The sequence below is a fragment of the Leopardus geoffroyi genome, chromosome C2 (genome assembly GCF_018350155.1).
Source record: "Leopardus geoffroyi isolate Oge1 chromosome C2, O.geoffroyi_Oge1_pat1.0, whole genome shotgun sequence".
NCBI classification, from domain to species: Eukaryota; Metazoa; Chordata; class Mammalia; order Carnivora; family Felidae; genus Leopardus; species Leopardus geoffroyi.
Window position 1 is genome coordinate 70936807 of NC_059333.1, and position 26703 is coordinate 70963509.

The 26703-nt window shown below is 36.0% G+C and overlaps 1 protein-coding gene across 7 annotated transcripts in view; it reads right to left on the reverse strand.

Annotated features, from left to right (window-relative positions):
- The window catches only part of ZNF148 (zinc finger protein 148), a 130290-nt gene that overhangs the window by 40587 nt on the left and 63000 nt on the right, over positions 1 to 26703 (reverse strand). For all 7 annotated transcript variants that reach the window (XM_045502359.1, XM_045502366.1, XM_045502365.1 and 4 more), the window contains one exon: positions 5936 to 6061. In XM_045502359.1, the coding sequence (XP_045358315.1) occupies positions 5936 to 6061 (126 nt within the window). The remainder of the gene's footprint in view (positions 1 to 5935; positions 6062 to 26703) is intronic.

Consider the following 26703-nt stretch of genomic DNA (forward strand, 5'->3'; position numbering starts at 1 on the left):
TCTCTCAAAAATAAAACAGAACATTAAAAATAATAAATTAATTAATTAAAAAATCTCTTTATTCTTCAAATCCTATTAGAAATAAAAGAATAGTGCAATTTCAAAGACATATGACAAAATAACACAGCAATAACCACCACAACATCTTGACCATCCTGGTTATCTCTGATATCCCACCCTCACACTGTCACTTTGATTCTTCAGATTTTTACTATCTCTCCATACTAGATTTTATATATTACAAATTTCATTTTAAAATGAAAAGCTTTTCAGGCCATGTCATGGGATCAAGCCCTGTGTCAGGATTTATACTGAGTATGGAGTCTGCTTAAGATTCTCTCTTTCGGGGCGGCACCTGGGTGGCTCAGTTAAACATCCAACTTCAGCTCAGATCATGATCTCACGGTCCATGAGTTTGAGCCCCGAATTGGCATCACTGCTGTCAGCACAGAACCAGCTTTGGATCCTCTGCCCCCCGCCCCGCCCCTTCCCTGCTCTCTCTCTCAAAAATAAGTTAACATTAAAAAAAAAAAAAAGATTCTCTTTCTCTAAAATAAAAAAATAAACAATAATTTAAAATGACAAGCTTCTGATAGTGCCAGAACATGAAATTCACTATCTTGTAAGCATGGTACAATAACTAATGTTCAGCATAATAACCATGAGTTTTAGAAAGAGTCATTTCTCTCAGGTTTCCTAAATACTAGGCAAAAAAAAAATGTGCAACAGTTTTTAAAGAAAGGTTTACATCAAAATATTTTTTAAAGTTAGGGGGGTTTCGTTTTATGGGAAAATTATTTATCCAGAATACGGAACTCCCTGGGAAATGAGAGAAATAAAATATTAATACTTCTTTTACTAATGTTCCTCTTCATTTTTCTCTTAAATACTATTCTGTACTTCTACTCCTGGTCTTATAAGCAGTTCTTCAGCTTCAACACCACTTCTTCCACAATCAAGTTAACGCGTAGGAGAAAGTATGACAAATGCCTGGTAATATCTATTTCTCTGTCCCCTTTAATTAAGTTTTCTCAATTTTATATAATTTAAGATCTTTTTGATACCAAAATCACAAATCTTTTCTGGGAACCAATGGTTTATAATAAATTGCTGAGAAAGGATTCTCTATATTTACAATCTATGTGATTTGTGGAATATTCTATGCTTTCTGAGTTCACCATAACTTTGAATAATCAATTTCTACGCAGACCACCTAAAGTATTGTAACAAACATAGTTCCCTTCTTCAGCACTTGGTAAGAGATTCTGGCATATAATAGGCAACCAAATTGTTTGCTGAGAGAATGAATGAAAAAGGAGATACATTTCAGAATAAAGAAGCAATTAAAAGTACTCTGCTCTATCTCATTCAATTAGTAAGACATTTGAAAAGACCTATAAAATGTATACAATACTGAATTAAGATAATATTGTTATATTTTACTGAAAAAGATTCTTAGGGGCAGCTGGGTGGCTTAGTCCATTAAGTTTCCAATCTTGATTTCAGCTCAGGTCATAATCTCACAATTCGTGTGTTAGAGCCCCACTTTGGGCACAGCACAGAGCCTGCTTGGGATTCTGTCTCCCTCTCTATCTGCCCCAACCACCTTTGTGCTCTCCCTCTCAAAAACAAATAAATAGGGGTGCCTGGGTGGCTCAGTCAGTTAAGTATTTGACTCTTGATTTTGGCTCAGGTCATAATCTCACGGTTTCATGGGTTTAAGCCCCACGTTGGGCTCTGTGCACTGACCAGGTGGAATCTGCTTGAGATTCTCCCTCTCTCCGTGTCCCCTCCCCTGCTCTCACTCGCTTTCAAAATAAACGTCAAAAAATTTTTTTTAAATTAAGATTTTTAGAGTTCATTGATGTTAACTCAATAATCCTCATAAAAACTTTGTGGTGTGAAATGTTACTTCCTGATTCACATAACAAGTCAGTATCAAAGTAATATCTCATTTGTTCAGAAACTTCTAGTATTAAGACTTGAGATTCCCAAGCTTAAACATAAATCACAATTGCCTTGGGCTCTTTTAAAGTACAAATGGAAAGCCCCACAACAAGAATCCCCAGGGATGAGGCCTGGGTATTTAAACCTGGAAAAGCCAGGGCAGGGTGCCTGGGTGGCTCAGCTGGGTGAGCATCCGACTCTTGGTTTCAGCTCAGGTCATGATCTCACAGTTTGTAAATTCAAGCCCCGCAACAGGCTCTGTGCTAACAGTGTGGAGCCTGCTTAGGATCTCTCTCTCCCTCTCTCTCTACCCCTCCCCCACTGTCTCTCAAAATAAATAAACTTAAGAAAAAAAGTTTTTAACTGGAAAAGCCCTATAGGGGATTCTAATGACAGCCAGGAGGACACCCACTAACATGAATGTACTGAGAATGAATTAAGTTTACTAAGACTTTTCACACATTTCTAATAACTTCAGTTCTCCATAGTCCTAATCCACAACAAAACAGAAAGAGATTCAAAGGGGCAATGGAACTAAGTATAGCAATGTAAAAATGAATAGCATGTCATTAAAAAAATGAGACAACGAGCAAGTATAAGCAGTCAAAAAATACTTAAAGTCTACCAGCCAGGAGTTTTCAGGGTAAGGGGGAAAAAGCCCTAATATCTCAAGTCCTCCCAAAGGGCTTCGTTAGAAAAATACCAGTTTTGTAAACATTTATATCATCAACATAGACATTAGACTAGACATTATAGTTCAAATGCATTATATTTAAAAAGAAAACACATTAAAAATTTCCAATGAAGTGGTTAAAATTAAATTTGGCAGGGGCGCCTGGGTGGCGCAGTCGGTTAAGCGTCCGACTTCAGCCAGGTCACAATCTCGCGGTCCGTGAGTTCGAGCCCCGCGTCGGGCTCTGGGCTGATGGCTCAGAGCCTGGAGCCTGTTTCCGATTCTGTGTCTCCCTCTCTCTCTGCCCCTCCCCCGTTCATGCTCTGTCTCTCTCTGTCCCAAAAATAAATAAACGTTGAAAAAAAAAAAAATTTGGCATTTAAAAGGGGCAAGATTTTATTATGTAGGGAACTTTCATAAAACAGCTTAATCCAGGATAGTACCAAATAACTTGACCTAGCTAACATTCCTTAGTTTGACTACCCTCTTCTTCTTCAGAGATGTTGCCAAGTGCATTTTAGCAATTTTCAATTTTTAAGATGACAATGCTTTGCCATATGATAAAGGCTTAGAAAGCAATTATTGCTTCAAATCCACAGCAGCTAAACATGACATAACAATACAGTACTTCTCACTACAAAGCTTATCTTGAAAGGAGCCACAATTATAGGGATGTAGAAGCTCTAATATTTTAACTAAAAGTCTACCACATTAGTTATATTTCCTATACAAGATCCCCAACCTAGTATGACACAATGGTGGCACACACTCAAAATATTCATAATAACAAAATTCAAGATCTGGGAAAGGTTTTAGGGGAAAGTGGAGTCCTCTAAGCACAACAAGTTATAGTTCTTTGAGAAACTTAAAACTGTTTTTAAGGAATTTAAAACAAACAACACTTTCACTTATAAACACGAGATAACCTTTTCTTTCTCTTCTTATAAAAAGGCAGAAACAGTTACTTTAATGAAAAATATTATGTGCAAATTTTTTAAAACAAACTTGAGAAAATGTAAAATAACACACTGGTTCTGCCTCAGCTCAAAGTTCTAAGACTCCAGATGCAAAAATTATTCACCTGGAGACTTCAGACCAATGTTAAAAACCATCCAAAACCATTCTCTGTTACATGTAACGTGTCAAGACAATTCTCCCCACTTGCCCTTCCCCTCTCTCTCTCAAAATAAATAAATAAACTTTAAAAAATGTTTAAAAAAATAAAAATAAAAAATTACTGTTTTTCTTATTGTTTTTGTTATTCTCAAACCCTCATCTCCCATGTATTATTCCTGGTTATTTCACTCTCCTAAGAATTCCCTAAAAAGACCTTTCCAGGGGCGCCTGGGTGGCGCAGTCGGTTGAGCGTCCGACTTCAGCCAGGTCACGATCTCGCGGTCCGTGAGTTCGAGCCCCGCGTCAGGCTCTGGGCTGATGGCTCAGAGCCTGGAGCCTGTTTCCGATTCTGTGTCTCCCTCTCTCTCTGCCCCTCCCCCGTTCATGCTCTGTCTCTCTCTGTCCCAAAAATAAATAAACGTTGAAAAAAAAAAATTAAAAAAAAAAAAAAAAAAAAAAAAAGACCTTTCCAAAACGTTTTCTTGTATGTAATATGTGTAAAATAGGCCAAATCCTTTATCTAGCAAGTACATACACATATACTTACAATACATTATAAATGAGTTTATCTACAAATTAGACAAGCAAAATAGCTTAAAACCTCTAAAACTCTGATCTGTATTTACAAACACCTAGAACATATCACCAAATAAAGATTCCAAATAACATCCTACTAGAAGATAACAATCTGAGTTTTAGTCAGAATTTCAGAATACATTACACTCCATAATAGCACCAGGAAAAAAAATGGCAATGTCAAGGAGAATGTAGAACTTACACAAATCATGTTTTTTAAAAAGACTTTATTCCCCATAGAGTGGCAGTGAACCCAAAGTAACATAATCTCTATTGCAATTTTATAAATTAATTTTTTCTCAAAACCCTGTATTGTTCTATACATGAAGAAATTGATTCATTCATTAATGTGGGGGAAAAAAGTATCATATAAATCACTGGGGGGAAAATTAACCCCCAGAAAAGAAGGGGAAGGTAAACAGGAGGGATTTCACAAAACATGAAAACATACAAAATGCCAATAATTATGGCAGGAAAAAAGTTTAGTATGGCCAGTAATAAACCAAAATTTAAACTATAATGAGATGTCCACTTTAAGCTACAAAAAAGAAAGGTCTCACACTTGAGAGTAAAGACAGACACACATCAGGTCCACTGTAGGTAGCAATGTAACTGGCACAACATTTCTGGAAGGAGTGATACTGTGAAGAACCCTTTTTAAAAATTCATGCCCTCTGACTCAGTAACACACAAAGATCTATACCCAAATATTTTAAGTGCGGCATGATTTAAAATGAAGGCAATGAGAACACAACTTCCAACAACACAGCAATCCCCGAATATAGTATGATGTATCAAAAGACATCTTTACAAAAACCATTAAGAACTTTAATGTAAAAATCACTTACACAGTTAAAAAATCAGGAAGTTCAATCTATTAATCTTTATATACAAAGCTGGCTCTAGCATATCACGGAGTCCAAAAATAGACAAAATATATAAATAATGATTACCTAAATCACAAATGCAAAAGCAAGTAGCCATCAAAACTAGGTCATATTATAACATGACCTTATTAAAAAATCCTTCTTCACTGTATGAGGAAAACAGAATTTGGAAAGTTAACTATAAAGATATAAACATACTGCTCAAAGTTCAGATACTTCTTAGGAATACCAAAATGTCACCTATAGTCAACTATTACTGTACTGAAGAGGAAAAAGAGCAGACAATTACGACTAGTATTTACTAGGTCACTTATTTACCAATCCATCATTTACCCATCAAGTATTTATTAAGGGTCTAATACGCTTACTATTCCAGGCATGGAGTTTACATTGTAGTACAGGTATCCCACATTTCCCTGATGAATAACTGGTTAATTTTCTTGAAATTGTAATATTAATATGAATGAGCAGCAAGGGCAGAAAAGAGAGACATGGAAAAAGAAAAGTTTGTTTTTAGAATAAAAGATAAGGTGAAAAAAGTGGAAAAATTGAAACCAATCGCCCACCACCTCCATGCAGACATGCATCCCATTCTCCTGATACAACATTCCAACTGTACGAAGCCACGTGAAATTTTTATGTCTGCTTTATGATCCAGCTAGGTTCCTGCCCATAAGATTAACCAACAGTTTGGAATCAATAGGTTAGGGACCACCACCTTAATATATTCTCTTACTTTTGCAGGAGAACGTTGTTTCCGTTTCTTCTTTTTCTGTAAGTCTACTGGCTCTCTGATTTGTTTTTTGTCTCTCATCAGTTGCTCAGACACATCAGTAAAAGTAATTTCCTGCTTTACACTTATCTGTTAAAAAAAAAAAAAAGAGTCAATTTTACAAATAAACAAAAAGTCCACTGTGACAAAGCCACTGCATGGTTAATCCTTTACTAAGCCTACATATAGGTGCTTCCAAAATGATTGTGTGTGTGTGTGTGTGTGTGTGTAAGTAAATAATGTGTTGAAGAGTTCATTAACAGGCAATACAGTAATAAGAATCAAGAGTATACAAACTGAAAAATAAACCAAGATTTTACAAAAATCTATCTGGAATAGAATATTAAAGACATTCTGGGAAAAGATTATCAGACCACAGAATAAAGCAGAAGTCAGGACAAACTAACATCAATTTCATTCCCATATTTAAGGAAACTGATGAAGTTAATTAAAAGCACAAAAAGGGGCCTAATTCGAAAATTCAGTAAAATACTGGAGGACGAAGGGAGTGTTTAGACTTCACAGGAGGCTTTCTCTCGATATACAAAATATGAAAACAACACAAAAATCCTAAAAGATAATCCACATCAGGGGCACCTGGGTGGCTCAGTTGGTTAAGTGACCGACTTCGGCTCAGGTCATGATCTCGCGGCTCGTGAGTTCGAGCCCCGCGTCGGGCTCTGTGCTGACAGCTCAGAGCCTGGAGCCTGCTTCGGATTCTGCGTCTCCCTCTCTCTCTGCACCTCCACTGCTCACGCTCTGTGTCTCTCTGTCTCTCAACAATAAATAAACGTTAAAAAAAAAAAAATTAAAAAAAAAAAAAGATAATCCACATCAAAAGAAAGGTCAAAAAATGAAAACTTAATTATCTGTAAACTCAACACTGACAGTATCTTAGCTTAGCCTGTATTTTCCTGACCTGTACATTAAATCATCACCAAATAAAGATGTTTATAGAACTGCATATAGGGGCGCCTGGGTGGAGCAGTCGGTTAAGCGTCCGACTTCAGCCAGGTCACGATCTCACGGTCCGTGAGTTCGAGCCCCGCGTCGGGCTCTGGGCTGATGGCTCAGAGCCTGGAGCCTGTTTCTGATTCTGTGTCTCCCTCTCTCTCTGCCCCTCCCCTGTTCATGCTCTGTCTCTTTCTGTCCCAAAAATAAATAAAGGTTGAAAAAAAAAAAAAAATTAAAAAAAAAAAAAAAAAAAAAAAAGAACTGCATATAACTTTAGGTCACTGCTACGTATAAGACAGGATACTAATTACACAACAAATAAATGCTACAAGAAACATTAAGATGTCAACATTATTCCATCTTCAGCTCTGTTTTCACAGATATGAAAAGAGGTGCTTGTTCTAAAACAAAAACGCACCAAGGTTCTTAGATCAATAATGGTAATGTCAATTCTCATCACAACTGATGATCCTCAGTCATCCATTCTTTAGTACTACATTTTCAATCTATCCTTGAAATGAAAACAGAATCTTAAAACTAAAAACCGCTCAACTCAACAGCCTCTGAAATATATTACACATCCTGACCTTTCCACCATGTAAGGACACAAGAAGTGTCCTTACAATAAATGTACAACCATTACAACAAATTGTACAACCATTACAACAAATGTACAACCATAAATGTCCAATAAATGCACAACCTGGAAGAGGGCCCCTACCCTACCAGGCTAGCACCCTGATCCTGGACTTACAGCCTCCATGATCAGGAGAAATAAACTTCTGTTCTTTATAAGCTAAAGTAAAACAACAACTCCTTAATAATAATCCAGGAAATTCAATGTACTAGTGGCTACATTTTTCAAAAAATACACTAAAAAAATGGTGCACAAGATTATAAACATCTTACAGAGTCAGTGGAAAGTTGGAAAATATAGCTAGGTAGAAAGGGTTCATGAGGAAAATGCAACATAAGCTAGGGTTCAGGCTGACGAAATAAGGAATTGGAAGCTTTCATAAATTCCTGAAGTGCAGGCAGTATGAAAATCATAAATCAAGGAGAAGCTCGGCACAAAAACAGGAGGTTAATGATTAGTTAATAATTCCTTCTATCAGGTTATAGAATAGTAGTAGTGAACATTCTTAGGGCTTATTTTGGTATCATTATTTGGAACATAAAATAAAATGGTAAAATCACCACCAACAAGTCTTTGGAATACAAACATGTTCCCACCACTGAAGTGATGTGTACTGAATATAACTAACAACTTGGGTTCTGTCTATAACTAACAACTTGGGTTCGGTGTGAGACAGAAGAATGATTACAGACTATGTAACCAGTTGTTGAATGGCTCTGTCCCATTTTGCAGGGGCACGAAAAAGTAGTTCCAACATTTCTGTCAGTTTCTACACTGCAAAGAAACCATGAAAATGTAGCATGCAGCATAAGAAACAGGAATCCTTTTTAGCCAAATTGCCAAGTAGAGTAGAAGACAAATTCACAAATAAATCCTGTAATTACCAGATATTCACAAACCAAAGAGTGAAAAAGATTAATAAATGTATCTAAGCCTTTCAGTTATTTCCACATATATAGAAAATGGTATTTGTACTAGCATTTTTTTTTTATTATAAGGAACAGTTTTAATATATGAAAGCAGACTCAAACCTAGAAGTATCAATGGATCAAAACATTGTGAATGTCAGGCACACAGGAAATTACATTTTTAGAGTGCACCAACAGGCTTATTACTCATTAATGGAATAAAGTAATCTCCTCTATATATAACATAATAACACACTAAAAAGTATACTGATCCAGCCTAAGGTGCTGGGAAAAGATGGAGGTAACTCCAAACCATAAGGAAATGTATATGATGCTGGTAAGTCAGCTAAAAGTCAGTTGCACAAAAATCTGAGAAAAGTTAAGTCTTCTTTGTAAGACAACCATAATCAATAAAAACATGAAACTTTCTTAAGCAAGACAAAAGAGACAATAATCATCCCTAAGTTGTCTATTCTTTCCTTGAGAACTGTCTTTACAAGAAAATCAAACTTTTAGTGTTATTTTTCATCTAAAATAAACCAAAGTATAATTAATCAAAGCAAGCATCAGCAAATACATGATATATAAAGAGAATAGTTTGCTGGATTTTTCAGATATATTCATTAAAGCATCAAGAAAATCAACGAACTGAGAAATATGTCAGATAAAAAAAAATAAAAACTCTGGTTTCTTCCTCGTCACTTAAGCTTTACCATTCTACCTTGTCCCATGTACAACTTCATACCTGCATTTGAGACCTGAATTTCAATGCTGTCCTCACTACCAATCCAGAAATAGCATCAAACCATCAATCAGCCTAACTATCCTTCTTTCAAAAGATAGAACTAAATCCAGGCATTTCTCTACCTAAACTTGAAGCCCTCTCTAGGCCTCCCACTCTGAGACTCAGGACTACCCTATCTACTTCCATACTCTTCTAACTTCTTCCACAACACCCTTAGAAGAGGTAGAGTCCTATAGTGTCATGATTCCAACCCCTTGCCACAGCTCAAAGCTGGTTCTTTATTACTACTTCTAAAATGTATCCCTTAATTACCTTGTTTTCCTCATCTTTTGATCTTTCTCATTTCATTCTCCTAACCTTAAATATAAAGAGGTCTCTGTACACTGAAAAAATCCTTCCTTTGATTCCCATGATCACTAGTAACACCAGAATCCAGAACCACTCTTTTTCAAAACTTATTTCATTCCTGGCCCAAAAATAAACAAATGATCCTACTTACATATTTAACTATTTCATGCTCTTGTATCTTATCTTGATATCTGCAAGTAAGATATTCTTCTTCGGTATTTCTCATAATAGCTTTACTTACTCATGCAACAGCTATTAAGTGCTTGTTGTGTGCTAAACTCAGTCTAAAATAATACAACAGGGCACTTGTACCCCAATGTTTATAGCAGCACTCTCAACAATAGCCAAATTATGGAAAGAGCCTAAATGTCCATCAACTGATGAATGGATAAAGAAATTGTGGTTTATATACACAATGGAATACTACGTGGCAATGAGAAAGAATGAAATATGGCCTTTTGTAGCAACGTGGATGGAACTGGAGAGTGGGGTGCTAAGTGAAACAAGCCATACAGAGAAAGACAGATACCATATGGTTTCACTCTTACGTGGATCCTAAGAAATTTAACAGAAACCCATGGGTGAAGGGAAGGAAAAAAAAAAAAAAAAAAAAGAGGTTAGAGTGGGAGAGAGCCAAAACATAAGAGACTGTTAAAAACTGAGAACAAACTGAGGGTTGATGGGGGGTGGGAGGGAGGGGAGGGTGGGTGACGGGTATTGAGGAGGGCACCTTTTGGGATGAGTACTGGGTGTTGTATGGAAACCAATTTGACAATAAATTTCATATATTAAAAAAATAAAATAAAATATAATAAAATAAAATAAAATAAAATAAAATAAAATAAAATAAAATAAAATAAAATAGCAAAAGCTTTAAATTTACTAAAATTCTAATGTGTACATAACATAATTCTAGATATTGAGAATATATTCTAAGCGTAAGGTCTCCTTCTCCATTTTTACTCCTTAAAAATGTACATGGGGAGTTTTGATGCATTATAAAAAAATAAAAAAATAAAAAAACAACCTAGCAATTCAAGACAGCACATGTCAGGCTCAACCTAAATGAATGGTACAGGGAATAAAGGCAAGAATCAAAGGGAAAACTTAATGAGATTGGAAATAACTGCAAAAGGCTTCATGGATGAAATGAAAGACTTAATCAGAGCTGCAGGTTTATCTATGTATCCCCCTTTTATTTTTTTTCCTTCCAAACCTGCTACCCTTCCCAACTTCTTTCTTCCAGACTCAATAATGCTAATAAGTTAATATGACAAATGTGAAATTTACTAAAATAATGTTACCAGACAGAGTATACAATGAGCAAATATTTCATTTGGTTGCCTATTTTAGTCTACCCAATACCCACAGCTCCCAGGAAAGAAGGTGAGTCCCTTACTATCATTTTGGACTCTTCCTTCTCCTTATTCTCCGTATCTTACCATCCTTATCCAGCAACATCCATTTCACTCTAATTAACTTTATCAAATTTGCTACTTTAGGATATTATCATCTCCCCATATAGTCTCCCATGAAAAAATTAATATAAAACTGTTTTCTTGTCATATCCCTAGTGAGGAATCTATAATAGCCCCTTGTTGCCGGTGGCATCAATTATAATCTCCCCAGCTCAGCTTTCTAGATTCTAGATGATCTACTTTACAGAAAAGATGTAGGTCACTTGGCAGAAGTATCTGTCCTTACCACCCCTCCTCTCCATTTCTGGAGCCATATGTTCAATTTTCAATTTCCTCTCTACTCTGTGCTGACTCTGTTCCTATCCATCTCCAAGGCTCTACTGCTTCACTGCCTCTCTAAAATAATTTTCCTTATTCCACCAGCTGTGTTTTCTCTGCCTAAAAGCACACTTATAGTTCCCCTATAAAGTCATTTCTTGTAAACCAAAATTTTTCTAACAATTTCCTTCTTCTTATGGACAAATTTTTACAAAGAATAATCTGTGATAAGAATATTGACAAAATAGGGGCACCTGGGTGGCTCAGTCAGTTAAGCATCCGACTCTTGGTTTCAGCTCAGGTCATGATCTTGTGGTTCATGGGTTCAAGCCCTGCATCAGGTTCCACGCTGGCAGTGTGGAGCCTGCTTGGGATTCGCTCTCTGCCCCTCACCCACTCATGTGCTCTCTCGCTCAAAAATAAATAAACTTAAAAAAAAAGAAAGAATATAGGCAAAATAACTGCTCCAAAATTTAGAGAGATGATTATTCTGAGAGTAAAAGTAGTACATATCCATATAAAAAGGATGTGTTTATCACTGGAAGGGAACTGTTCCAAAGTATTGCCTAGGAAACAAATTAAATCAAGGTGACTACAAATATAACAAGTGTTTGAATGAAGGAAAATGAAATCACAATTAACTAAACTGCAAACATACTGCCTAAAGAAAGAATACTAGGGGGCGCCTGGGTGGCGCAGTCGGTTAAGCGTCCGACTTCAGCCAGGTCACGATCTCGCGGTCCACGAGTTCGAGCCCCGCGTCGGGCTCTGGGCTGATGGCTCAGAGCCTGGAGCCTGTTTCCAATTCTGTGTCTCCCTCTCTCTCTGCCCCTCCCCCGTTCATGCTCTGTCTCTCTCTGTCCCAAAAATAAATAAACGTTGAAAAAAAAAAAAAAAGAAAGAATGCTAGCAATATTGAGGGGGAATATTCATGGAGTCCAGAAAAAGAGAAAGTTAAGACCAAGAGTGTTTCTGTGTGTATGGATGTATGTATTGTGTCTATTTCCAGGATAGTTTTGGCAAGAACAGTTCAATGTAACTGGTCAACAGGAGTATTTCTAATTCCAAGCTCACGGAGTCACAGATTAGGTCAAGGAGGAGAAGCGGTGCACTGAAGGAATAGGCCTTTGTGTGAGTCATGAACTCTTAACTCTTCCTTCTGCCTGACCCACGATTGCATTCAAAAATTTTTAAGGAGCTACATTTGCCAGGGTTTTGAGGAAGTCCACAGTTATCTTCTGGTTTTGAAAGGTTCAGGGATCCAGTTTACAGCAAACACTGTAGTCTGTTTCTCTGTATTTCTTACTGTAAATCTGTATTTTGGCTGGTAAACTAGCAATTTATAAATTAGAGATAACTATAAGATGAAGTAGATGAAGTGCTCCAATCAAACTATCTTACCTGAAACAGTGCTGACCCACCCCCATCCTACCTGGACATTCCGTTCTTTCAACTACCATAACATCATGATTTAAGTTCTCTCCTGTTCTTCATGGAAGTTCTTCCGAATCCATCCTTCCAGTATATATGTACCTTCATTTTGTAAGAATTTCAGTAAATCTTTACCAATGATTTTCAAAGTGTGGTCCAGGGACTCCTGAAGGTCCTTGACACCCTTTCATTCAGGTGGTCATGAGATCAAAAATACTTTTATAATAATACCTTTTTTTTTTCTTTTTTGCTTTCCTGAGTACAGAGTGGCATTTTCCAGAAGCTAACATGTGATGTCACTACAGACTGAATGTATTAGCAAATATGAGAATCCAGTTACGTTACAATAAGCCAGATAATATACAGATTTATCTAACTGTAAAACAAATTCTAATTTCACAGAACTAGAACATATAATTCTAAAATGTGGGTGGGAGGGAGGAGAGGGTGGGTGATGGGTATTGAGGAGGGCACCTTTTGGGATGAGCACTGGGTGTTGTATGGAAACCAATTTGACAATAAATTTCATATATTAAAAAATAAATAAATAAATAAATAAATAAAATAAAATAAAATAAAATAAAATAAAATAAAATGTATACAGAACCACAAAAGACCCTGACTATGAAAAGCAACATTGGGAAAGAAGAACAACGCTAGGGACATCACCATCCCAGATTTCAAGATATACTACAAAGCTGTAGTAATCAAAACAGTATGGTGCTGGCACAAAAACAGACACATAAATCCATCGAAGAGAATAGAGCCCAGAAATAAACCCACACTCATATAGTCAATTAATCTAGGACAAAGGAGACAAGAATATACAATGGAGGAGATACGGTCTCTTTAACAAATGGTGCTGGGAAAACTGGATAGCTACATGCAAAAGAATGAAACTGGACAACTTTCTTACACCATACACAAAAATAAACTCAAAAGGGATGAAAGACCTAAATGTAAGAGGTGAAACTGTAAAACTCATACAAGAAAGGCAGTAACCTTTGTGACATCAGTTGGCCAAAGGAACATTTTTCTAGATATGTCTCCTCAGGCAAGGAAGATAAAAGCAAAAATAAACTATTAGGATGACACCAAAAGAAATTATCTTTTACACAACAAAAGAAATTATCAACAAAATGAAAAGGCAATCTATGGAATGGGAGAACACATCTACAAAAGATCTTTCTGATAAGGGATTAATATCCAAAGTATATAAAGAACTTCTACAACTCAATACCATAAAAACAAGAACGAAAAATAAATAATTAGAAAGTGGGCAGAGGATCTGAATAAACATTTTTCCAATTAAGACATACAGATGGCCAACAGACACAAAAAGATGCTCACTCATCATCAGGGAAATACAAATCATAATCACCAGGAAATATCACCTCCATCTGTCAGACTGGCTAGAATCAAAAAGATAAGAAATAACAAGTGCTGGTAAGGATGTGGAGAGAAAAAAACTCCCGTGTACTGTTGGTCAAATATAAATTGGTGTGGCCACTGTGGGAGAGTATGGAGGTTCCTCAAAAAATTAAAAACTAGGGGCGCCTGGGTGGCTCAGTCAGTTGAGCATCCGACTTCGGCTCAGGTCATGATCTCATGCTCCGTGAGTTCGAGCCCCGCGTCGGGCTCTGTGCTGACAGCTCAGAGCCTGGAGCCTGCTTCTGATTCTGTGCTCCCCCTCTCTCTCCGCCCCACCCCTGCTGTACTCTGTCTCTCTCTGTCTTTCAAAAATGAATAAACATTAAAAAAATTTAAAAAAAATTAAAAACTAAAAACAAAAAAGAAAAAAAAAACCCTGAAATACCTTACAATCCAGTAATTCTACTACTGGCTATTTACCCAAAGAAAGCAAAAACACTAACTTGAAAAGATATATGCACCCCTATGTTTACCGCAGCATTATTTACAGTAGCCAACATACAGAAGTAACCATACATAAATGGATAAAGAAGATGTGCTACACGCATACACAATGGAGTATTACTCAGCCATAAAAAAGAATAAGATTGTACCATTTGCAACAACATGGATAGACCTATAGAGTACTATGCTAACTGAAATATATCAAAGAAAAATATCACATGATTCCATTTCTATGTGAAATCTAAACAACAAATGTACAAACAAACCCAAAAAAGCAGAAACAGATCCATAAATCAGAGACAAAAATGGTGACTGACAGCAGGAAGAGAGGTGGGGGACTGGGCAAAATAGGTGATGGCGAGTGGGAGGTACAGGCTCCAGTTATGAAATAAGTAACAGGGATAAAGGGTACAGCATAGGGAATATAGTCAGTGGTGTTATAATATCATTGTATGGTGACAGATGACAGCTACACTTGTGGTAAGCATAATGTAACATACAGAGTTAAGAATCACTATGTTATACACCTGAAATTAATGTGACATTGTGTGCCAACTACACTTCAAAAAAAACAATTAAAAAAGAAAGACAGCCTCTGTTTAGGAGACAGAAAAAATACTGCAATTGATGGGGAACAGTTAGCTAATGATCTGCCCATATAATTTTTTAAAAATATGTTCTACATTAACTTTGCAACTCGATTTTTTATAAATAAATAAAATTTTATTTCTCAGTTTTAATTTCTAAAATGGCAAAATATGGTATAAGTAACCAAATAAACAAGAGTTACTGGGAGCACTCAAAAATTTTTTAAGAGTAAGGTCATGGGGTGCCTGGGTGGCTCAGTTGGTTAAATGTCCAACTTCAGCTCAAGTCATGATCTCACGGTTCATGGGTTCGAGCCCCATGTCGGGCTCTGTGCTGATAATGCAGAGCCTGGAGCATGCTTCAGATTCTGTATCTCCCTCTCTCTCTCTCTCTCTCTCTGCCCCTGCCCCGCTCACACTGTTTCTTTCTCGCTCAAAAAGTAAATAAACATTAAAAAAAATAATTTTTTAAAAGAGTAAAAGGGTCATAAGACCAGAAGTTTTGAGAGCTGCTGACCTAGATACATCTTAACTACAGTTTGCATTCCCTTCCTCTTCTCCATTCAATCTCTTGTAATACAGATGCCTGGACTTCACTAACAAAGAAATTAGTATAGATGTGTGTACATGTGTGAGTTGGTAGACATACATGTATTTCCTAGTTCTGTCCGTTGAGATTACCAAGGGGCAATGGTGTTTAACACACCTAGCACCCAGAACTTCATTTCTAAATGCCATTATCCAAATAAAAGCAACTGGGGCTCAGTGGAAAAGTGACTAATTTCAGAGGTGGGCCAGGGAAAAATATAAGATGACCCTGTAACATCTTGTGGTACCATAAACTAAAGAGCCAGAAAAAGGAACAGCACATGTCAAAAGGACATAAGAACCAGTCTGGAGGAGCTCTTAATGGACAAACCTGGAACAACTTGAGCAACAAAATCAATAATGCCAGCACTGGCATTCCCTTTGTTAATTACAAAGGGAAAAGTAGTGACCTTACAATGGGGAAAACTGGAAGATACCACCTTAAATAAGAATTAAGATTTGTAGGGGCGCCTGGGTGGCGCAGTCGGTTAAGCGTCCGACTTCAGCCAGGTCACGATCTCGCGGTCCGTGAGTTCGAGCCCCGCGTCGGGCTCTGGGCTGATGGCTCAGAGCCTGGAGCCTGTTTCCGATTCTGTGTCTCCCTCTCTCTCTGCCCCTCCCCCATTCATGCTCTGTCTCTCTCTGTCTCAAAAATAAATAAAAACGTTTAAAAAAAAAAAAAAAAAAAGAATTAAGATTTGTATCACCAGTAGTAAGATATAGCCACATTGTGTACCGACATCACTTCTGTGGGGTTGTCAAAAATTCAACACTTCGATCTAATCATAAGAAAACATCAAACTCAAACTGAGAGACGTTCTACAAAATAACTGACCAATAACGAATCAAGTGTCAAGGTCCTAGAAGACAAGACTGACAATTGCCACAGAATGGAGGAGACTTAAGAAGATGCAAAAACTAAATGCAGTGTAGGATCTTGAATTGAATCCTCAAAAGGAAAAAAAGGACATTAGGGGATAAACAAATGAAATTCTGTACTTTTACCAACATTAACTTCCTGGTCTTGATAACTGCATTAGGGTTTATATGCACTTTACATTATTTCTACAACCTTTTTATAAATGTAAAATTATTACAAAATAAAAAGTTAAGAACACTAAATATAAAAATACTTAGCATCCCAAACTTACCATAGTGTATACATTAAATATGTGAAGATCTTCTGCATATCAATTATACCTCAATAATGCTGGTTTAAAAAAGTTAGCATTTACACGGTCATCTATATATTTGTGACTCCTCCTCAGCATGATAAATAAAGATTTATCTACCATCTACTGTGTACCAGGCACTGTCCTAGGTGCTAAGGATACAATGGTAGCAGGGTTGGGGGAGGCAGCACATGATCTAGCCTGTACAGTCTACTGCAGTTAATCTGACAGTAACACTATTTTTATCCCATGTTCAAAATAAGAAAACTAAGGCCCAGGATGGTTACTTATCTAAAATCCTCTTTTAAAAAAAAAATTTTTTTTAATGTTTATTTATTTTTGAGAAAGACAGAAACAGAATGGGAGTGGGTTAGGGGCAGAGAGAGAGGGAGACACAGAAGCAGAAACAGGCTCCAGGCTCTGAGCTGTCAGCGCAGAGCGAGACACGGGGCTCGAACTCACGAGCTGTGAGATCATGACCTGAGCTGAAGTCAGACGCTCAACCGACTGAGCCACCCAGGGGCCCCTAAAATCCTCTTAAGAGGAGAAATCAAAATTTAAACCCAAGTCTTCCAAATCTAGCAACTGAAATTCTAACTGCAGTGATCTGTGAATTAATTATTACCTTCATGTTACAAATAAGAAAACTAAAACTTCAGGGAGGTGTCTTACCCAAGCTATGTTATATTTCAAACACTAGGACTTAAACCAAGATCTTGTATCTTTTAGCTCAGCGTTATTTCCATAACTATTAACAGCTTCTTAATAAATGTGAATTATTAAAACTTCTTTTAAAATAATTTTTGCATGAACATTTTATTTCTCCAATTACGAACAACAGTATGCTTGCTGCCAGAATATGGAAAAAAATTCTAGTGGTTCTAGAATGTCTAACTACAAAAGGGAAAGAAAATAACTGAACAAATAATAAAGTGGACAAAACATCATCAATATTTAGGTGAAGAATAAGACTTGAGTTTCAATCCCACCTCTTCCAATTACTATCTGGCTGAACTCGGTTTCCAGAAATAGTATGGAAAAACAAGAAAAGCTTAGGTGGGGTGTTAAAGGAAATAAAACCTAATTCCAAAAAGTATTACCAGCAGTGTGAGACCAAACTAAAATTTAATCACTTACAACTTTCTTCACGCATAAAATGGAGGAAATAATCCTCACAGAATTTCTGCAGAGTTGAAAGAGATTATATATGGAAAGTATTGCCTACGATACATAGCAGTAGATAGTTCTTGATGCCACTCATTATCATAATCATTTCTTCATCTCTTAATCGTGGTAATAACAATATCCAGCTTATACACAACAGAAAACCAAATGAGATTATATAAAGAGCACCTTGAAAACTTTCAAGTTCCAAATTCTCCACCTTTCAATATGCTGAATTATCTCAGCCTCCTGTCTGAAGACACGTTTTAATTTACTTCTCCACTGCCAACCTAAGACCAAGTACAGCTGTTTTCTTTTCCTCACATCATATTCAAATCTAGAAATTCTATTTCCCATTTCCTATTCTAGATCATTTATAAAGATATTAAGTTGGAAATCTCATACACTACTAGAAGAAGAAGAAATTGGTCAACTTTGTGGACTGCAAATTGGCCAGGATATATCAAGAGCCTTAAGAAATCTATATTGAAGAAATAATTTCACATGGCAACATGTTTACATATAAGAACATTCTTTAAGATAGTAAAAAAAGTGCAGTCTAAATATCCAGTAATAAAGACTGAGATAAATTACACCTATTTGACATTATACAGTTATGAAAAATCTTAGTATTGGATAATATTAATGATGTAGTGAAATGTTCGTAGTTTGAGTGGTAAATATATAATTATGTAAGCAAATATATTTCACAATTTTATACAAACAAATACATATGCAGCAAATTGTATAGAAACACAAATACATACACAGAAAAACAAACAAAAAGGAAACACTAAAATGCTAACACCCAAATGTTAGTAGTGATCACCCTAGAGGAGTGACATTAAAGCAAAATTTTGCTAACTTCTTTATACTTATAGAATTTTTACCTTTTTATCAAATATGTTACTTTATAATCTTAAAGAGATGTTAAGTCCAGTATTAGTATAAATCCTTGGTATTAATCAAAGAGAAATCTGTTGGTCATTATCTTAACATATTAAGTTGCTCTAAGAACTAAAACATTAGGCCAGCAAAGTGAAACTGAAAAATGTCTATGGGTGAGTGGGGGAAAAAAGTCAACAAATAAACCTTGATCCCTATCTCACATCATCAGCAAATATCAACTGCAAATGGATTATTAATCTAAATGGGAGAGAAAACCATAAAGCTTCTAGAAGTTAACAAAGTATCTTTGATATTAGTCAATACCTTTGTGACTTTGAGGAAGGCAAAGAACTCTTAAATAAGATACACAAAACACTAACCGAAAGGAAGACTTCTAAACTGAATGTTAACATTAACTTCTGTTTATCAAAAGAGTAAAATGGCAAATCAGACTGGAAAACACAAGATATACATACAAAGATCAGATAGACACATAGATAGATCTCCAACAAATAAACCACAAATCTGTAAGAGAAATAATCTAGCCAAAAAATGGACAAAAGATAAGCATATGCCTTACAAAAAAAATAATATTCAAACTGACAGTTAAGTATAAACAGTTAAACAGAAAAACTCAATTTTGTTAGTTATCACTGAAACACAACCTAAAATCACATTGCAAAACTACTACTGAACAAAAATGGCTAAAATTAAAAGGACTGACAGTTTCACATACCAAGGATATGGGCAATTACTATAAACTGGCAGAATCACTTAGAAAAACTTTCCCAGTACCTACTAAAGCTGAACATATGCATACCCATCAAATTCAACCCTAAGTATATAACCAACAAAAATGACTATGTACATGCACCAAAAGACACATCCAAGAAGTCACATCAATACTTTTCATAATAGCCCACATCTTGAAACAATCTAAATGCCTATTACACTAGAATGAATAAATTTGGATATATTTGTACAAATGATGCTTCTACAGAAATAAGAATTAACCACTATTACATGCAATAATGTATGGATATATCTCACAATCTGAACCACAGAAATCAGATACTAGAGAGTATATGATTCTATTTATATTCAGTGCAAAATCAGGTAAAACCAATAGGCCCTGCTAAAAGTATTATGGTAGTAGTTATCTTTAGGAATTAGAAAAAGGTTGTGACTAAGAAGGAGAGAGCCTCTGAGAGATCGGGGCAGTGTTATACAAGTATGTTCAGTTTTAAGAAAATTCCTTACAAGTTTTCTGTATAAATGTTGTATTTCAATAAAAAGACATACCACTAGAGAAAGGGTGTTACAAATCTGCAGGTACATATTGATAAATACAAGGAACATGCTTGTATATATAGGCATCTATGTCTATACCCATATATAAGGATGATCCTTTCATGATTACTTCAAACAAATCTAGAAACAACACAAATATCCATCAGTATTGCCTTAAATAAAGCACACCATTTAATCAGTCATTAAAATAAATAAGCCAGGGGCACCTGGGTGGCTCAGTCAGTAAAGCATCTGACTTCGGTTCAGGTCATGATATTGCGGTTTATGGGTTTGAGTCCCACACAGCTCTGTGCTGACAGCTCAGAGCCTGGAGCCTGCTTTGGATTCGGTGTCTCCCTCTCTCTCTCTGCCCCTCCCCCTTTTGCACTCTACCTCTCTAAAATAAACAAACACTAAAAAAAATTTTTTTTAATAAAAAATATGCCAGTTTTATATACAATAACAAAATCTCTACAAGATGTGTTTTAAATGAATATAGCAAATTTCAAAATGATACAAATAGTATAATCTATGTAAACCAAAATATATGATATTTTCAAAGGAAATATTTTAAAAACATTATATAGAGATATACACACTCTGCATGTTTGTAAATTAAAAATTTCCAAAATGCTATTAATATTAGTAGTTATCTCTTTGGAAGTAAAGTAAGTACTGGAAACAACTTTAACTTTTTACTTTGTTCTAAACTATTTTAATCTTTACAATTACTATGTAATCGTTTTAAATTTTTTTTTTTCAACGTTTATTTATTTTTGGGACAGAGAGAGACAGAGCATGAACGGGGGAGGGGCAGAGAGAGAGGGAGACACAGAATCGGAAACAGGCTCCAGGCTCTGAGCCATCAGCCCAGAGCCCGACGCGGGGCTCGAACTCACGGACCGCGAGATCGTGACCTGGCTGAAGTCGGATGCTTAACCGACTGCGCCACCCAGGTGCCCCGTGTAATCGTTTTATAATAAACAATATCATACCATTATTTTAAAAAAATGATCTGAGACTGATCTAGCTAGGCTGACAATAATAGCTAGACTTGTCAATAATGATTTTTCAATTTGTGTTCTACTGTCCTAAGAGTACAATGCTCATTCAGTACTATTGTCCCACAATTCCGGATCAATTACACATCAAAGATCAGACAGAACTATATTAAAAGTGTTAAGAGACTAGCTATGTTATTAAAGTCATCTAGAAAGAAGTCTACTAACAATTTATGTCCACATAAAGGAAAAACAATAAATTAAATCAAACAACTTTAAGAGTGTAGGAGGATACTGAAAAACAGATCATTCTGTGTTAGCTTCCTGAAATAATCTCCTAGAAGAAATACCTTGATTCATCAGCTTATCAAGTGAGTTGAAATAACAAACAAGGAGTAATATGACTCATACCAGGGCAAACTATGAAGCAGAATTACTTAACTCTATGTATTCTGCTCAAATATTGATTCCTATCAAATACCACACTAGAATCTATATAGCATGTGAGTAAAGTCTTGTTTAAAAACAAAAACAAAAAAAACCTTGTTGATACATTTTACCATCTCTTCTCCTTAAAATAAGCTCAGTTAATGAATCTATTTCTGAAAAATGATCTCCAAAGGGTATGCTCAAGTAAAAAGTATTTGAATGGGAAAAATAAAAGCACTTCTTAAAACATAGAGCCCTAATAACAGCCAGTGCATTCACCTCAAAGACAAGGACCTCAACAGCCAATGAACATTAACAAAACTATTTCAAAATCCCTCACATGAACTTAAAAGAAATGTAATGGTAATAAGAATTGGCTACAAGTAATAAATGACTCTGTTATATTTATATATATAAATTTTTTTAAAAAGCTTACAATGTAATGGGGATAACAAGTTGGGAGATAACCAAAAAGAGAAGAAACAAATCCTATCCAATGACTATTTAAAAGCAAATAAATACAAAGGCAAACAGAATTATCACCTTCCAGGATGACTGTGAAAGATCTTTTGTTACCAAAAGGCAATCCAATTCTGTAATTAAACCAGAGTACAAAATATGTGGCAAAACTAAAAAGTATCTTAAAATCACTGAAATGGGGAAAATGTTTTTTTTTCTTTTTTAATAAAAAAGTTACCCATTATAAGACATATACTCAAATTACTAGCATCAGTGTATGTTAGGTGTTTACCGACCAGAGCAAGAGGTATATGGGAATATATCTATATAATCCTCCTTAAGTTAATAACAGGATTTAAGAAAATTTTAAGACTCAAAAATCAAACAAAGGTCTTACCAATAGCCAAATACATTTTGAGTTCCTTAGGCCATCAAATAAAATAATCATAAATATAAAATGCATGCAAGTATTCCTACAATTTTCTTCATGCTGCTTTACAGCACAAACACTCATGGCTAAAATAAAATGCCACACAAATGCTGAAGTATATTTTTTCAGGAGTTATGAATACCTGAAATAACTTTACATTTTATTTTACCATCATATGACTAGAACGTGATTTTTTATAGCTCCTAATTTACAAAATCCTTTTGCTCAAGTGATATAATCCAACAGTTTTCTAAAAACAAATGTGGCATATATGATTATGAATTACAATTTGCTCCATTTTGTCAACACAAATTAAGTCTTTACTCCTCAACATGCTTGCTTGCCATCAAACTGGAAAAATAAAGACCATTCAGAGTTATGGTTTCTTAAATCCTACTGAATGAATATAAGAATTAAAAGAATAAACCAAATACTTTTCTTCACATTCCTAAAATAAATTTAGTTTTTGAGTGAAGAAGCTTTCTGACTCAGTGTGTCCAATAAAACTTTTTGCAATGATGGAAATGTTCTTTATCTTTGCTGTCCAAAACAGAAGCCACTTAACCACCTGAAATGTGGCTAATGAGACCAATGAAATGAAAAACTAATTTTAATTTTAATTCGTTTCTTTTTTTTTTAATTTTTTTAATGTTTATTTTTAAGAGAGAGAGAAAGATAAAGTGTGAGTGGGGGAAGTGCACAGAGAGAGGAGACACAGAATTTGAAGCAGGCTCCAGGCTCTGAGCTGTCAGTACAGAGCCTGACGTGAGGCTTGGACTCACAGACTATGAGATCATAACCTGAGCCAAAGTCAGATGCTTAACCAAATGAGCCACCCAGGTGCCCCTTAATTCAAGTTTCTAATAAATTAGAAAACGAAGTTCTCAGGGCGCCTGGGTGGCGCAGTCGGTTAAGCGTCCGACTTCAGCCAGGTCACGATCTCGCGGTCCGTGAGTTCGAGCCCCGCGTCGGGCTCTGGGCTGATGGCTCAGAGCCTGGAGCCTGTTTCCGATTCTGTGTCTCCCTCTCTCTCTGCCCCTCCCCCGTTCATGCTCTGTCTCTCTCTGTCCCAAAAATAAATAAACGTTGAAAAAAAAAAATTTTTAGAAAACAAAGTTCTCTAAGTGAATAAACTGTAGACATTCAAAAGTTCACCTGTAGACTGGAGCTGAAAATGTAGGGCCACTGAGGGTGGGTGACTGATACAGAATAGTAAGGTTAAGATAAATTCTGAAAATTAGCAGTTATCACAAATGAAGAACTTTTATTCAACTGTCACAAAACACTTGAGAGTTTACATAGGCTACAGAACCTGAACCGTTATTAACAATCTAAAAGAACTCAAAACTCAACTTTTGTTTTGAATTAACAAAAAAATAAATAAAAAGTTAATATGAAATAAAGTTTTTTTATGTCTTCCAAACGAACAAATAAAAGAAAATCATTAATATGCTCAATGTGTATTTTTAAAAGTCTTTATTAACACAATCTAAAAAGGATGCAAGGCCTGGTAACTTAAGTTTTCACACTTTTGGGGACCTGAGTCATACTGTTCTAGATCACTATCCTCTCTTTAATTCAAAAATGTATATTCATGATCCCAAGATTTGCCCTTCACCACATGCCATATTAGCAGGAATGCATGAATAAAAAGGAATATGATTTCTCATGTCTGTTGTGTTCTACTATAAAGCAATGTTACGCAAATCCTAAATTCTGCCTTTGGTGTATATAGTATGAGACAACTTTTCATTGATTCATTCCCAGCATGGACTCAAATTTATCATTACCTAGTAGGAGTAACAGGACTCAACTACAAATTACCCATACATACGGAATATGTAACAGACATTTAAGAAGTATTAGAATAAGAAGTTACAAAAAGTTCAAAATATGCTGGTAAATGAAAACAGTAGATAAATAAGCAACATCATTCCATGCCTGGTATGCATATGAAAAAAGCATAGGAGTACATATACCAAAATGTTAGGAGTGACTATACCTGGTGGTAGGGATATAATAAGGTATTTACCCTGGAGATATGTACATCTATGTTCACACAAAAACCTATGCATGAGTGTTCACAGCAGCTTTATTTGTAGTAGCCAAAATGTGGAAAAAGCTACAATGTTCTTCAGTAAATGAATGGTTAAACCGTGGTACATCAACACCATGAAATACTACTCTATAATAAAAAGGAACAAATTATTGATACACACAACTACTCACATGGCTCTCAAAGGCATTCTGTTAATTGAAAAAAAGTCAATCTCAAAAGGTCGCATACTGTAGGAGTCCACTAATATAACACATAAAATGACGACATAGAGGTAGAAAATAAATTAGGGGTAGGATAGCCAGGGGTTAGGAATAATGGTGTTGGAAGAAGCGGTGTGACTAGGGGTCGCACCAGGGAGGTCTCCTCATGATAGATTCATTCTGTTATCTTGATTTCGATGGTGGTTACACAGTATCTACATGTGTGATAAAGTATACAACACTGGACATATTATAGCACTGTCAACTGCCTGATTTTGAGACTGTACTATAATTATGTAGAATTTAACCACTAGAGGAAACTGGGTGAATGCTACACAGGACCTCTCTGTACTAACTTTGTAACTTCCTATGACTGTGTATAATTTCAAATTAAGTTTCAACAAAAGTAAAAGAATAAATCTTGTCCCTTCCCCTTCCTGCCCCTTCTTATTCACCCGCTTTCCATGAATCATTCACTCCTAAAGCCATATGCTGTAGCATAACAGGGTACAAGATCCCAGACAAAATAAACAGTCATCTGCTGCACAAATCAAGATGTCAGAATGTACGTAGGGTGAGGAGGTTCTTCACATAAGACAGGTCAGGGTGAGTTGTCACAACCCAAGCAGCAAAAGGAAGGGTCTGTATTATACAGGAAGAGCAGCCTGGAGCAACGTGTCAGAAGCTAAGTGGGTGCGGAAGGTATCAAAGTATGAGTGTGGACCAGAACCACGTACAAGGAGGGCTCCATGTGGTGATGAGGCCCAGGACAAGTTGTCAAAGCACATGCAGGGGAGGGTATGAACTGCAATGGAGTATAGAAGCCTGGGTAGAGGGAAGAGGGCATCTGCACAGGAAGATGGGGTGACAAAAGGTTTTACACATGGGGGGTAGGGGAGGTCTAATCAAGTAAGTAAATATATTAATGATAATGGAAGCCAGGTTTCTCACTGTCTAAGAAGGGAGTTATAAAATACAGAAGGGAAGGGTGCCTGGTTGGGTCAGTGGACGAGCATGCAAGTCAATCTCAGGGTCATGAGTTTGAGCTCCAAGTTGGGTACAGAGATTACAAAATAAATAAAATAAGATAAAATAAAAGTAATAAAAGACAGAAGGGAGAAAACTGAAATATACTCTGCGGTAATGGACCATAATCAGAGGGATTAGTGTGAACTCAGTTTTATAATACTGACAAGCAGATATAGGAGACAGTTATAGATGGAAGTGGGTACATAAATGTATGTAATTATGTATATACATACATTCCCTAGCTCTGTCCACTGAGAGCCCTGGAAGCAGCCAAACCCCAAGAACAATGACATTAGGCACCCAGATCTTGCCTTTTAAATGTCATTTTCCACTGAAATGAACTAGGGCTCCTTAGAGAAATGGCTGATTCCAGGGGTGAGGCAGGAAAAATACAAGAAAATACAAGACATCTTGGGGCAGAAAGCAAGGATGTGTTAAAAAGATTGATGGGATATATAAAATGAACACAGAAGTCAGCTTAAAGAGGCTCCAATTGGCCAAATCTTCAACCAAGCATTAAAATAATCATAGTAATAGATTTTAACCCAGTTAATAAAATTCCTAAGCCCATGCTGATACGAATAAATAAATGAACAAATTAAAAGATGTAATGAGGAATGAGATTAACATTACAGTGACAAAACCTGCCAGACATCACCTTAATCAACTTATCAAAGTGAACTATCAGAATGGGGCAAATAAAAATCATGTGCCTCCTGTTAAGAGTGCAATGAGGGAGAAGACACAGCATCACTTTTTGCAATATCCCTCCCAAAGTTAGTACCTTAAGTACCATTAGAGT